Source organism: Bubalus kerabau, chromosome 19 (genome assembly GCF_029407905.1).
Source record: "Bubalus kerabau isolate K-KA32 ecotype Philippines breed swamp buffalo chromosome 19, PCC_UOA_SB_1v2, whole genome shotgun sequence".
NCBI classification, from domain to species: domain Eukaryota; kingdom Metazoa; phylum Chordata; class Mammalia; order Artiodactyla; family Bovidae; genus Bubalus; species Bubalus kerabau.
This window is the reverse complement of record NC_073642.1, coordinates 32717334-32730142: the sequence shown is the minus strand read 5'-3', so window position 1 is coordinate 32730142 and position 12809 is coordinate 32717334. Positions and strand designations below refer to the sequence as shown.

General features: G+C 49.5%; 1 protein-coding gene across 1 annotated transcript in view; it reads right to left on the bottom strand.

Moving 5' to 3' along the window:
- The window catches only part of PSTPIP1 (proline-serine-threonine phosphatase interacting protein 1), a 45208-nt gene extending 32688 nt beyond the window's left edge, over positions 1-12520 (bottom strand). Inside the window, exon 1 of the mRNA XM_055555977.1 lies at positions 12072-12520. Coding sequence (XP_055411952.1) covers positions 12072-12107 — 36 coding nt within the window. The 5' untranslated portion in view covers positions 12108-12520. The remainder of the gene's footprint in view (positions 1-12071) is intronic.
- Positions 12521-12809: the final 289 nt, after the last annotated feature.

Genomic DNA, 12809 nt, shown 5'->3' with positions numbered 1-12809 from the left:
TTCAGGCAAGAATATTGGAGTGGGTTGCCATGCTCTCCTCTAGGGGATCTTCCTGACCCAGGGATCAAACCTGTGTCTCTTGTGTCTCCTGCATTGTCAGAGGGGCTGTTTACCATGAGGCTTTCCCAGGCCACCTGGGAAGCCCCAATGATACTGATGAACCTATTTACAGGGCAGGAATAGAGACACAGATTTATACTAGAATTCTGGAGTGGGTAGCCTATCTCTTCTCCAGGGAATCTTTCTGACCCAGGAATTGAACTGGCGTCTCCTGCACTGCAGGAGGATTCTTTACCAGCTGAGCTACTAGGGAAGCTGCAAAAGAGAAACTGTTAGTGGGTCAGTTGTGTCCAACTCTTCATGGCCCCATGGACTATAGCCCGCCAGGCTCCTCTGTCCATGGGATTCTCTAGGCAGAATACTGGAGTTGGTTGCCATGCCCTCCTCCAGGGGCTCTTCCAGACCTAGGGACCGAACCTAGGTCTCCCACTTTGTAGGTAGATTCTTTACCATCTTAGCCACCAGGGATACTACTATATATAAAATAGATAACCAACCAGGGGCTACTGTATATCACAGGGAACGACACTCAATATTTTATATAATCTTAAGGGAAAAGAATCTGAAAAGAATATATATATACACATATATAAAATATGTATAACTGAACCACTTTTTTGTATACTTTAATGCAACATTGTAAATCAACTGTATTTTTTAATTAAAAATTTAAAAAAAACACCTTAACGCAGGACCTTAATAGCCAACAACATTGAAAAAAAGAACAAAGTTGGAAGACTCACACTTTCTAATTTCAAAACTCACTACAAAGCTATCAGAATTAAAATAGTGTGGTTTTGTCATAAGGACAGACTTATAGACCAATGGAATGAAATAGAAAGCTAGAGATAAGCTCTCACATATACGGTCAACTGAGTTTCAACAAGGATAAGACCATTCAATGCGGAAAAGACCATCCTTTCAACCACAGGTGATGGGGAAATGGATATTCACATGCAAAGGCATGAAGTTGGACACTTACTTAACACCATATACAAAAACTAACTTAAAATGGATAAATGACCTAAATGTAAGAGCTAAAACTGTAAAACTCCAAACAGAAAATAGGGGGAAAGTTTCAAGACATTGAATTTAACAATGATTTCTTGCATATGATACCAAAAGAACAGTCAATAAAAGAAAAAATATATTAGACTTTATCAAAACAAAAAACTTTTTTTTGTTAAAAGACAGTATCAAGAGAGTGAAAAGACAATCCACAAATTAGGAGAAAATATTTGCAAATCATACTTAATTACTATCCAGACTATATAAAGAACTTTAAAAACTGAACAACAAAAAGATAACCTAATTCAAAAGTAGGCAAAGGACTTGAATAGACATTTCTCTAAGGAAGATAAACAAACTGTCAATAAATGTGTAAAAATATGCTCAACATCACTAGTCACTGGGAAATATGAATCAAAACACCAGTGAGGGACCTCTCTACCTGACCCATGGTTAAGGGTCTACACTTCCGCTGCAGCAGGCCCAGGTTTGATCCCTGGTCAGGCAACTAAGATCACACATGTCACAAAGATAGGCAAATAAATAAATAAAAAGAGCCAAAGTTAAAAAACAAAAAAATGAAATACCACTTCATGCCTACTAGGATGCCTATGATTGGGGAAAAGACACAGGAAATAACAAGCCCTGGTGAAGATGAGGAGAAATTGGAACTCTTGTGCATTGTTGATGGAATGTAAATGGAGCAGCTTCTGGGGAAAATATTGATAGCTTAGCAGTTACTCAGCATGTTAAACATAGGATTACTTATGATCCAGCAACTCCATTCCTAGTTTTATACCCAAAAGAACTGAAAGCAGGAATTCAAACCAGTATTCAGTTCAGTCGCTCAGTCATGTCCAACTCTGTGACCCCATGAACCGCAGCATGCCAGGCGTTCCTGTCTATCACCAACTCCCGGAGTCCACTCAAACCCATGTCCATTGAGTCAGTGATGCCATCCAACCATCTTATCCTCTGTCATCCCTCAGTCTTTTCCAGCATCATGGTCTTTTCAGATGAGTCAGCTCTTCGCATCAGGTAGCCAAAGTATTGGAGTTTCAGCTTTAGCATCAGTCCTTCCAATGAACACCTAGGACTGATCTCCTTTAGGATGGACTGGTTGGATCTCCTTGCAGTCCAAGGGACTCTCAAGAGTCTTCTCCAAAACCACAGTTCAAAAGCATCAATTCTTCGGTGCTCAGCTTTCTTCCCAGTCCAACTCTCACATCCATACATGACCACTGGAAAAACCATAGCCTTGACCAGATGGACCCTTGTTGGCAAAGTAATGTTTCTGCTTTTTAATATGTTGTCTAGGTTGGTCATAACTTTCCTTCCAAGGAGTAAGCGTCTTTTAATTTCATGGCTGCAATCACCATCTGCAGTGATTTTGGAGCCCAGAAAAATAAAAGTCAGCACTGTGTCCACTGTTTCCTCATCTATTTGCCATGAGTGATTAGTACATCCGTATTCATAGCGACATTTTTCATAATATATGAAATGAGATAAAAACCCAAGTGCCCAATAACAGATGAATAGATAAACAAAATGAGGTATACATGTAGCATGGAATATTTTTCAGCCATTAAAAGGAATGAAGTTCTGATACATGCTAAAACATAGATGACCCTTAAAGACACTATGCTAAATGGAACAGGACAAATACTGCCTGGTTCTACTTACACGTGGTCGCTAGCATGGCAAGTTCATAGAGACAGAAAGTAGAGTAGTAGATGAGAGGAGCAAGATAAGGAGTTATTATTTAAGGGGTATAGAATTTCTGTTTGAAATGATGAAAACGTTTTGGGATTAGTAGTGATGGTTGGTAGAACATTATGAGAGTACAGATGCCACTTAATTGCACACTTAAAAGTGATTAAAATGGTAAATTATCTGTTATGTATATTGACATTGGCCACAAAAAAGTAATTGTATAAGGTTAAAAAAAATCCCCTCTATCCTCTACTAATTCACAAGTGAGTCAAATGAGGTCACGTAAATGGTAAATGCCAGATATATGGTCATTGTCAGCAATGGCCATGTAGCAGAAAAACCACAGCTCTCAACACCAATGGAGAACTTTGAAAACCACTGCTCCTCTGCCCTGAAATTTGTATGTAATTGACCTGGAGCTGCGACTGGGCATTGGGGTTCCTGACCCCTGTTACATTTCTGATCTTATCTCCAACCACTCTTCACCTCCATCACTCTGCCCCAGCAGCATAGGCCTCCTTGTCCCCTGAATAGGTCAAGCACCCTCCTGACTCAGCCCATCACCCCTTCCTTTTCTCTCCAGTATGGCTTAGCTTCTGCTTTTCTATTTCCGCAGTTGGGAACCCTGATCCCATCTGGCTGCCCCATCCCCACCCTGGCTGCTAGTCTCTGGAGTAGCAGCAGATACTTCCTGTTGCCCAATAGTGGGTGGCCTGTCAACACCAGGGGAAGAGTCTGTCACTCACTGGCCTGCTTCTGTTATCCATCGCTCAGAGTGTCAGGTCTCAGCAAACCACCACACACTCTTGCTAATGTCAAGGGCGCTCTGACCTGACCGGGGAAGGTAGCAGCCAAGCCTAGCCCAGCAGCCCCAACGTCCATCTGGGTGGCACCCCCAGGCCCACATCCCCTCTATAAGCCATGGTTTTCTCTCTATAAAGCAGGAATAAGAATACCAGCCTCATGGGGCTATTGCATCTTGTTACCTGAAGCCATAGGAATGACTGTCAAATGGTGGAATTTAGTATCCAATGGTGAACAGAGTTGGGGAGGCATCCTGAGATTAGGAAGACCTACATATGAGGCTCACGCTGTAGGTGCCTATCCAGTTAAAAGTCAGGATCCCTTGGGATCTCTTCCTGGTCTACTAGCTCCCAATGCTGAGCAGCAGCACGTGGTCCCCTGAGGACTGTGCTTAGTGTCTCCATCCTCAAAGCCTTTATCTCAGTTGAGAATCACTCTAATATCCTACAGATGAGGAAACTGAAGTTCAGAAAGGAGAAAGGATTCTCCAAGTTCCCCCTCAGCAAGTGAGGGGGGAAGCTTCAAAGAGGCCTGTCCCCATTCTGAGCCTGGAGCACAGACAGTGACTAAGCCTGCGACGGGGGGCCGTCCGGAGCGAGTCCAGCAGGACGCCCTAGCTAGCGTGGGCAGCCCCCAGGGCACCGGGTACCACTCTCTCTTGCTAGAAGTGAGGCAGTTTCGATTTCCGCAACTAGTTCCCTCCATCATGTCGTTTGCAGCGTCAGACAGGCTCTAGCTGAGGCAGGCAGGCATCCTAACCACAGCCTGTAGCCTCCGAGCCTCTTTTTGCATAAGAGGAAACACCGGTCACTGGAGAGGGTGAAGAAAGGAAGAAAGGCTCTCTGCCTCCACTCAAGGCTGGTCAAGAGCTTTTAAAGCCCAGCCGGGGTCTTCCCTTCCTACAGTCACCCTACGCAATCCTCTGGGCCAGAAAACCCATCTTACAAACCCACTGCACCCGCTCCCCCTCCACACCTTTACCCATGCCAGGCCTTCCACCTTTGCCCTCCCACCAGCTCCCAAGTCCTCCCCCACCTTTCCAGGCCCAAGCAGGGCCCTCCCTCTCCATCCCAGGGGCTAGCAACCCCGGCTGTGTGGAGGTGCCAGGAGAAGCCAGCCAAAGTCCCTGAGTTCCTGGGAACTGGACAACAAGGAGGACCTTGAGAAGCAGATCTTGTTTTCCACCAAGAATAAAATCAAAGGTGGGCTTACGTTCTTGACCCAGGACACAGCAGCCAGGAAACGCTACAGGGGAATACCTGCAGGCATCACAAAAGCGGAGCAAACGCGACCTTGAAGCTCTGCAGTCACTGGCTGCCATCAGATGGTCGACCGCATCCTATGGAGTGGGTGTGGAGGAACCAAGTTCTTGGGTTCCTGGGGGCACACACACCACAAAGTGCGCACAGAGTATATGGAAGAGTTCATGCTACTGAACCACAAATGTCACCTAAAAACACCATCTCAGCTTGAAAACAGGAATTGCTTAGTTTTGTTTTTTAAACATTTTCCTTTTAATGGCATATGTAATCTGTGATCATTTGCAGAAAATTATGGTGAGAGAAATCACCTTACTTCCAAAACCATGGAAACCAATGTTACTGAATAGGGAGCCACCCTTTAATCCTTTAGGAATTATAACTGAACGAAGAACTCACCAGTCTCCTTGGATTTAGGGGCAGAATGCAATAGGGTCCGACAGAGCTAAGGGGTGTCCCTGCTCTGCCTGGGATGTATGACCATGAACTCGGCACTTGACCTCCCTGTGTCTCCGTTCTGGACATGGGAGGCCATTGGCAAGTCCTTCCCTGCAAGGTGGATTTGGGGACACATGTGTCACAGGGCCTGGTGCATAAGGGATGCTGAACAACAACCAGCAACAGCCGCCTCTCCTCTGAGAATGACGTATCTGGGACTCAGAGAAAAAAGAATTTTCACAGAACAGGAAATAAACATCTTCTTTTTCATTTTTAATTGTGTAATGTAATTTTCATTGGGCAATATATTTACATGGTTCAACAATCAAACGCTATAGAAAAGTACATAGAATATTCAATGCCACCCAGCCCTGAAACCCATCAATCTTTCTTCTTTCACTTCCCCCCAAAGGCCATCACTTTAATTAGCTCTCTGTGTGTCTTTCCAGAGATTCTCATTGTTAATACAAGCCCATGCGTGTGTGCTAAGTCACTTCAGTTTTGTTTGACTCTTTGCAAGCCCCTGGACTGTAGCCTGCCAGGCTCCTCTGTCCATGGGATTCTCCAGGCAGGAATACTGGAGTGGGTAGCCAATCCCTTCTCCAGGGGATCTTCCCGATTCAGGGATCGAACCCAGGTCTCCTCCATTACAGGCGAATTCTTTACCGTCTGAGCCATCAGGGAAACCCTAGTACAAGCCTATACCAACACTAATGCTTATTTCCCCCCACTTTTCATAATGGGTTGCATACAAGACACATCGCTTGGCTCTGTGCTTTTCACACAGAACACCATGCCTCAAGGAGCTCTGCAACCAGCACAGAAAGAGTCTGTTCTCATCCTTTTCAATAGCCATGGCCAGGAAGGCACAGGGAGTGCCGTAGGTGGCAGCAAAGGAAGGCCAGCCAGGGGCCCCCCTCTCCTACCTCCTGCCTCTACCATCCCCTCCTGCTCAGGAGAACCCCCTCCTCAGCCACTGGCCTCCTCGGCCTTCAAGGCCACAGGGCCCTGCCCTGCTGCAAGTCCATCCACGAAGCCTGAGTGGGCTTTGATTCCCAGCAGAGCCCCTTCCAGGCCACTCTGATCCCTCTTTCCTAGATGAAAAGTTTCCTGCCCAGCCAGAGGACTATGAGGGGTCCCCAAGTGGCTGCTAGTGCCAAATGCCAGAGAACTGGCCACACCCTCCCACCCAGGAATGACTCCTCATGTGGGAAACTTGCAAGAAGTGGTCGTCAAGTGCAAAATCTTGATACACAAAGATCGACCCAGAATGCTAAATAGTTGGCAATGATCTCTGGTTTTTTTTTTTAAGACAGCATATTAAAAAGCAGAGAAATAACTTTGAAGACAAAGGTCTGTATAGTCAAAGCTACAGTATTTCCGGTGGTCATGTATAGATGTGAGAGTTGGACCATAAAGAAAGCTGAGCGCCAAAGACTTGATGCTTTTGAACTGTGGTGTTGGAGAAGACTTGAGAATCCCTTGGACTGCAAGGAGATCCAACCAGTCCATCCTAAAGGAAATTAGTCCTGAATATTCGTTGGAAGGACTGATGCTGAAGCGCCAATACTTTGGCCACCTGATGTGAAGAACTGACTCACTGGAAAAGACCTGGTGCTGGGAAAGATTGAGGGCAGGAGGAGGAAACGACAGAGGATGAGATGGTTGGCAGCATCACTGACTCAATGGACGTGAGTTTGAGCAAGTTTCTGGAGTTGGTGAAGGACAGGGAAGCCTGGCATGCTGCAGTCCATGGGGTCACAAAAAGTTGGACGCCACTGAGCAACTGAACTGAACTGAATCCAAATGTCCAACAGGGGACTGTATAAATAAATCACATGTGTGTGTGCTAAGTCACTTAGTCATGTCTGACTCTTTGTGACCCTATGGACTGTAGACTCCTCTGTCCATGGGATTCACAGCATGTCCACCAAATCCACAAATTGGAGGACTATACAGTCACTAACAATGGTGTTTTGAAGATAAGGAAATCACACCCAGGCCCATGCATGTTCAAGATAAAATTATGTCGAGAAGAGGATTGTCCCCCCACACTCTCCTCCTCAGTAGGGAACCTCAGTGTCTCAGAACCGGAGAGGGGAAGAGGCCACAGTAGCTGATCAGACAAATGGGGCCTCAGGCCTCTCCCCCAGCCCCTAGACCACGCATCCTTGGTGAGTCATTCCCCCACCGAAGGAAGTGGTACCTCCTCTGTCCTCTGTTGAGGAGCTCAGCACCTCCTCACTTAGTGTTTCCAAATGAAGCTGGAGCCCAGCCTCAAAAGGGAGAAATGTAACCTCAAGTCAGAGGGAAAAGTTCAGGCCTGGTTTCTCGGTCCCCTTTGATGGTTTCCGCCCAAAGCCATGATGGTGGGAAGAGCAAGGCATGAGAAGGAGTATATGTGGCCATTACTTTTCCTTTTAACAACCCAGAAAAAGACAGGATGTGGGTCTTAATAAAACCTGGTCCAGAACTAGATTTTCCTTCTTAAAACAACATCCTGTGACTTCTTTGCAAAGGCGGTTGGATGTATAGGTCTGGGAGGCAATGAGAGAGCAGGAGGGAAAAGTGCAGCTCAGAGCAGTGCTCTGGGTGCTCCCTGTGCCTGGTCCATTATCAAAGAACTCTAGACTCCAGAAGAAGTCGATCCTGACTTCTGCTGCTGCTAAGTCGCTTCAGTCGTGTGCGACTCTGTGTGACCCCATAGACGGCAGCCCATCAGGCTCCTCTGTCCCTGGGATTCTCCAGGCAAGAACACTGGAGTGGGTTGTCATTTCCTTCTCCAATGCATGAAAGTGAAAAGTGAAAGTGAAGTCACTCAGTCGTACCTAACTCTTAGTGACCTCATGGACTACAGCCTACCAGGCTCCTCCGTCCATGGGATTTTCCAGGCAAGAGTACTGGAGTGGGGTGCCATTGCCTTCTCCTGACTTCTTCTAGGGGAAGGTAATCTGACAGTCTCATTCAGCTGTTTGGATGGGGGATGAGGATCGGAGGGCCCAGCTTAGACTACCTAGTAGAGAACACTTCTCAACAAATATCTGTTGACTGTAACTAAAGCAAAATGAAGGAGAAGGTGGGTTCAGGAAGGCAGTAGGACTGTGGAGGCCCTTACTGTTCATCCACTTATTCTATTAACATTGACCAAACACACAGCCCACTCACCAGCCCTATGCTGAGGATGCAGACAGGTGTTTCTTGCAATACACTTTGGCTGCTGCTGGGAGCAGAGCCCCTGCAAGGAAAGCTGTGTATACTGGGAAAAGGAGTGGTAATCCCGCATTCTCTGGGATTCTCTGCCCCTCTGCCCAGTGTTGAGTCAGGTTCCAGGAGCTCTAAGGCCTTGTCAGCTCGGGCACCTGGTACTTTTATCCTTAGGTTTCTCTCTGACAGCCCCCTGTTCTGAGGCTCAGTTACAAACTTCCTGCAGAACTGTGATCTTCTTTATCACTGTGTGTGTATTAACAGAAATCAAATGATCCCTTCCCTCCCCTGTGGCTAGCCCGCCCCAGCCTCACTCCCACAGAAGCCTGCATCTGAACGTGAGGCTGCAGATAGAAGGAGGCTATAAATAAATACTGCATGGTCACACTGACAAGATTGCAAATATAGGCCTACTGAGGGACAGGACTGGTCAACTCTACCACTTCTAACCACTGTGTCTGCTTTTTATAAGTTTTTGTCTCCTCTTTTACTATCAGGCTACCAGCTATCTGTGAAACTGTCTCTAACAGATCAGTATCAGTTCAGTCGCTCAGTCATGTCCAACTCCTTGCAATCCCATGGGCTGCAGCATGTCAGGCTTCCCTGCCCATCACCAACTCCCGGAGCTTACTCAAACTCATGTCCATCAAGTCAGTGATGCCATCCAATCATCTCATCCTCTGTCGTCCCTAACAGGTCTAACAGGTCAGGCCCACCAATATTTAATCAATCAGATTCCATCTAGATCCCTACTATTTGCTATATCTATAGGTCAACAAAACCACATGACCGAGCTTGTTAAAACTGTGAGTAAAATCAGAGTTCATGGGCCCTAACTAAAAGCTATAGGGCATCTGGACTGAGTAAAGTATGCAAGCTTAATGCAAACTCTTAGAACCTCAGAAACCACTTTTGTTTCCCTGCTCACAATGAAGTGCTACTGTGAACAGGGCTGGCTCTCACCTGTGTTTCGGATGGTTGAGGCTGCCAGGTAAGGGGAGTGCTGTGGTATTAGACACGATCCTTCTAGCTCAGGGGCTTCCTTCCACTACACACCAGCCATTTACAGGCAGTGTGTTCCCAAGCTGTGGTTAACGGCATTGCCTGGGCATGGAATGGGGGAAAGCCAGGGGGAAGGGCAGGCTGAGCCCTGTCCCTAACACCCGCACGGCGGTTGGATCACTGTGTCTTTTCCATTTTACCGCTTTGTCTGTAAATTGGGGTTCAGAAGACCTCTGTGGAGCCCATCTGATCTGATTTCTCTGGGAGGTAGGAAGGACTGAGTTTTTCCCTCCTTCACCAATGTGGCCCAAAGATCCAGTGATGGGCACTGCGGCTAAAGAGGTAGTGAAGCACCTGAGTGAGCGCAGACGGTGGGGCCAGCTGTCCAGGCGTCACCCAGCTGTGTGACTTTGGCAAGTGACTGGGGCTCTCTGTGCCTCGGCCTCTTCTTGTGAACAATAGGTGTCACAATAGCATCCACTTCCTGGGTTTAAATGAGTCAATAGATGCATAGTCCTGAGGACAGCGCCTGACCCATCTTTAGTGCTCGGGTTAGTTGTCCTTGTGGGCTGGGCCAGGCTGAGCATCTGGGACACGTGTTAGGATTCAGAGCCTGGAGGCATCCGCCTTTCCCTCCCTGCTTTGGCCCTCCCTAGGGAAGCGGCACCTCTACCCCAGGCCCCCGGAGCCAGCAGCTGAGGAGAGGAGAACTTGCGGCGACTCAGAGGTGGGGCGAGCACAGAGCGTGGGGGGATGCTGCACAGGAAGCCGCCGCAGGTAGAATGCTGCCACCACGCTCTGCTCCCTCCTGTACCACCTCCCCCTTCCTGCCCAGATCCTGCCTTGGGGCTGCTCCTCGGGCCAGCCCTGTCCTAGGGAAGGTGGAACCAAAGGCTCTAGGCTGGACCAGATGTCCTGGAACTAAAATACAGCCAGAGTGTGCTTGGCCCGCCATGGGCTGCTAAACACCTGGATTTTCAAGTGAAAGAGTGGGTCTCCCAGTCATGTCTAACTCTTTTGTGACCCTATGGGCTGTAACCTACCAGGCTCCAAAGTCCATGGGATTCTCCAGGCAAGAACACTGGAGTAGGTTGGCAATTCCTTCTCCAGGGGATCTTCCCAACCCAGGGATCAAGCCCGGGTCTCCTGCATTGCAGGCAGAGTCATTACCATCTGAGCCACCAGGGAAGCCCTAACCTTTCCCCAGCTTTGCACTTCAAGTTGGAGCAATGTAGTGACTCATTGTCCAGTCTGTGCATCCCCTGCTGACTGCAGCCCCCCATGCCTCGCATGGGTCCCCGCTGCCAGCCTGGTGCTTGGAAGGGGCTGAGGCAGGTCTGCTTTCCTTGGCTTCTCTGGGCTGGTCCCAGCCCCTCTCTGTAGAGATGGGGAGATGGAGGCCCAGAGAGACAGCCCTCTGCCTACTGTGCAGTTAGAGCAGGCGGGAAGCGAGCCACTCAGACTCTGGCCATGGGCCCCAAGGAGAGCGTGGCCCGGAAGGGAAGGAAGACCTGGCTCGTTAGCTCTCGTCCTCCTGGCTGGAGGCCCCAGGAAAGGGCCCAGGGAGGCCAGACTGTTGGCTGAGTCCAGGCCGACTGAGCAAAGAGCCAGTGTCCTCTGCGCGGCTGGAGGGGGTGCCCTCAGGACAGCCACGTTCCTCAGCTCTAACCAGAGAGGTCTCAGCTTTTCCCTGGGAGCCACTGGGAACAGTCAGCGCTTGAGAAGCAGAGCAGTAGGCTGAGAGACAGCAGGAAAAAAAGGCGGTGGGGTCCAAATGGGGCTTGCAGGCTGTGTGGCCTGGGCCCAGCAATTTCACCCCCACAAGCCAGCTGGGTGCTGGAATTTCTCAAGGAAAAAACTTGATTTACACGTGCGCTGAATTTAAGAAAGCGAACAAGGAATTGCCCAGCCCTGTTGCCTCCCTGAAGGACCCCTAAAGTCTGCAAGGAAGAAGGGTGAAGAGGGGTGGGGTAAGGGCAAGAGATTGTGCTCCAGCGAGATGCAGGGGATTTTGTTACATGAGATCCCCTTGTTTAGCTCTCGCATTCAGTTAGTATGTTTGTTAATTATCTCTACCATATAGATGGGGGATGGGGTGGGTGCGGAAATGAAGCTCAGAGAGGTAAAATGACTTGTCCAGCCTCAAAATAGCAGAGCCAAGATCCAAATTCAAGTTTATCTGGTCCCCAGACCTGTGACCCTCCCTCCTTTACCTCACAAGTCCTCATCAAGTTCCCAGCCATATATCAGTTGCTCCTAAAAGGTTCCTGCTGTGGAGAGGGGGTCTCCCAGAGGAAGATCTGCCCTGGGATCCCAGAGAATATCCATCCCTTGCTTGCTGAAGTTTGCAGAGGAATCAGTACCCCAGACAGAGGACCCCCATTGGCCGCTTCCAACTCAGAAACAGCCCAGGTCACACCCCTCACCCCGTGACGATAAAGGATCAAAAATCAGCCATCATTTTTATGAGAAAACCCCCCTCTGGGAGCCACATCCCCAACCCACCGCCCTGAGGAAATGTCAGCTGAGCTGGCCTCCCCAGGCACACTCCACTTGCTGAAACCCACAGCCGTCTTCACTCACCCAAAAGGCATCTTTGAACTGAAGCTGAGGCATCATCCTCAGGCAACCGCCACGGCAAAGCTTGCTCTCCTGCCACGGTCAGGGCTGAACGAGGGCCAGGAGCCAGGCGCACCGTCCCAGTCCCTGCAGGGCTAGCCCGGGGGCCCCCCTCCCCGGCCGGCGGCGCCCTCTGCAGCGCCTCCGAAGGCAGCCGTAAGCCAGAGACTGCCGGAGGGAAGAAACGGGCTCAACCTGTTTTGTTTGGGGCTAGAATCAGCGGCAAAATGAGGAAGGGCTGGTGCCCAGTGATGGGAGGAAGGGCCCCACGGTCCGGCCCGGCCCCTCGCCAGCCCCGCGGAGATGGAGGACTCAGTCCAGGCTGCAGGACTGAGAGCAAGGAAGGCAGCCCCGGGTCAGCGAGGCAGTGGCCAGCGGGAGAGGCGGTCCCCGGGGCCTCCGCAGGAAGGTTTGTGCAACCTCCCCGGGGCAGGCTCCAGGGCCGGCGCCCCACAGGAAGTGGAGCCGCCCCGCCTGCCACCTGCCACCCTGCTACGCGCCTCCACTTGCCCCCTTCCGATGTTCTAGCGGGGAATGTTCTCTGAGCCACAAACTCAGCGAGCCTGAGGCCCATTGCAGTTGTGGGCAAGGAGGAGGGCAGGAACCCAGGTGCTGTCACCCACCACCCCAGCCCCAGCCCGGCCCAGGTCCAGAGAGGCCAGACTCTCCACCCGTCACTGGAAAACCACTTCAGGAAGGGAG